Here is a 2,278-nt window from a genome sequence, read left to right on the forward strand (position 1 = left end):
GGCTTCAGCCAGGACACGCAGGGGCGTGGTTCCCATACATGATGTTGTACCTCGTTCCTTTCCTTCAGGGAACAGTAGTTATATGCATAACATTACGTTTTCAAGCTTCAGACTGAACTGAAGCAGCTGCTGACGTCATTACGTTCTTGCGTGATGCTGCGTTCAGGACAAGCATGAAAAACTCACCACTCTTATGCCAATACGGTCGCAATGATACGTTTAGGTACCGAAATGGAATTGCATGAACATTCACGTGGTGGTTATGTTATACAGCCAATCGATAATAAAAAATCTGCGTCGACAAATTTACACAATCGACGTCATCGATTATTTCAACTAATCGGTGCAGCCCTAGTAAATATACAACAGTAATTTAAAATACTCGAAACATTTTAAACATTTAATTTCAGCAAACTTTGCTGCTCCTGGTCAGTTTTTTTTTCATAAAATTTGTTAAATAAAGAGATGTTTGTTTCTGGCCTGTTGATGTTTCTCTGAGGAAGAATGTCAAAGCACATTTGAAATAGTTTTAGATTGGCTGGCAAAAAAGGGTTGAACACTTGGGTCAAAATGGTGCAGTCAACATAATGGTTTGACAGTTTTCTCCATAATTTAGTGGAAAACAAAATGAACACACTTTGCCCAGCCAAAAATTGACCATTAATGCAAAGACCAGCCTCAGATTAGCCTCAGATCAGCCATTTTTACTGATAATTAAGATCAATCATATCACTTTCTGATACCATAAAAATTTGACACGCTCTTATATTATATTTGTACTTTTTTTTTGGTTTGAGAAGTTTTGTGCCAACTTTATTTTTAAGTGTCCATACATATTGATAATATGAGGAAAAAATTCAAACTATGCCTGATACTAAAGACGATAAATAAAATAGACAAAAAAAATTAACATGAAAGACTGGAGAGTGAAGGACAACACCTAAAAGCTAAGTAATGTTTAAAGACTGTTTAAGGTCATATGATATGATATGATATGATACAGTATATGATATGATATATGATATATATGATATGATAATTTCAACATTTAACACATCTGCAGTGTTATCCTGCTGTAATTACAAAACAACTTGAGAAAAAGCCAAACTTACAACTGTAGCTGATGCCACTGCTAATTACTGCTCAGCTCACCGATGCTAATGTCGTTAGCTTCAGTTGTGCTCACTTAAACTCATTAACGTAGCACCGACTGGTGCAGCGGTTCATTATTTTCCTGAGCAAGTCTGAACTACACACGACTCAGAAGGCAGAGAGCAGACATTTGAGACATATAAACCGTCCACAGATATCTTGACAAAGAATGAGAAGATTTTTGGTCTAAAAATGAAAATGACGTGAACCTCTTCAATAGCTTTGTAGTGCTACTTGCATCCTGCTGAGCTAATAGTGTCACTTTGAATCCTCTTGTATTGTGTTCCAAAAATGAGAGCTTTAATAAAATAGGGCACTGCTGTTATAGACCTTTCTGAGCTGAACTACATCTGATTCATGTACTGGTTCAGTTGGTGACTGCCAACTTACGGCAATAAATCAACCCAAAATCATTTCAATGGTAACATCAAAAGTAAAGTGTGCCATTAGCATGTCCAGTATGTTTGTTGTGTTGATTCATCTTGTGTAAACAACCATAAATCCCACAGGTCATAGCGAACAAAATCTGCAATTCTGTTGGATGAGTGTTGATTCAGAGACATGATTTCTGTTGGATGCACTCACCTCAATTTCTTTCCTGGTGAGTTCTGAAGCCATATAATTAACCCCTGGTTCCCGCAGTGGAAACAGCCTGGTAATGCAAAATAAAGCAAGAAACATTTTTTTAAATAAACCCCCAAATAATTTCTAATAAAACTGCATTTTAATTAAATTAATATGATGCAGGACCTTCCATCCTTGTACAGGTCATTTGAACATGTTTCTTCACCTGACTCATTAGAAATAAAGTGAAGGTGGGTGAAACTGTTCATTTATACTAAGTTTTCAAATGTACTTAAATTTATTTTCAAGGACAGAGTATTTCCAAGTCCCCTCTTTGCTCCGTAATGGGGGACAAAAAGCAACAAAAAAGGGGGCAGCATATATAACATGATCACAAACTCAGCAAGATACGTTGTAGTAGTAAAAATAATTTAATCTTTGTTCAAACTGAAAGTCTTTATGTTCAATTTGGGATTTTTGCTCAGACCCATTTTTTTGTGTGGTCATTCACATTATAATTTAAATTCTAGAACACACACACATATACAACATATTATATACA

The 2,278-nt window shown here is 35.7% G+C and overlaps 1 protein-coding gene across 1 annotated transcript in view; it reads right to left on the bottom strand.

The window, feature by feature from the left end:
• Positions 1-2,278, bottom strand: part of ogfr (opioid growth factor receptor) — a 13,158-nt gene that overhangs the window by 8,897 nt on the left and 1,983 nt on the right. Inside the window, exon 5 of the mRNA XM_014010541.1 lies at positions 1,738-1,804. Within this exon, the coding sequence (XP_013865995.1) occupies positions 1,738-1,804 (67 nt within the window). The remainder of the gene's footprint in view (positions 1-1,737; positions 1,805-2,278) is intronic.

This window comes from Austrofundulus limnaeus, unplaced genomic scaffold (assembly GCF_001266775.1).
Source record: "Austrofundulus limnaeus strain Quisiro unplaced genomic scaffold, Austrofundulus_limnaeus-1.0 Scaffold70, whole genome shotgun sequence".
In the NCBI taxonomy this organism is placed as follows: Eukaryota; Metazoa; Chordata; class Actinopteri; order Cyprinodontiformes; family Rivulidae; genus Austrofundulus; species Austrofundulus limnaeus.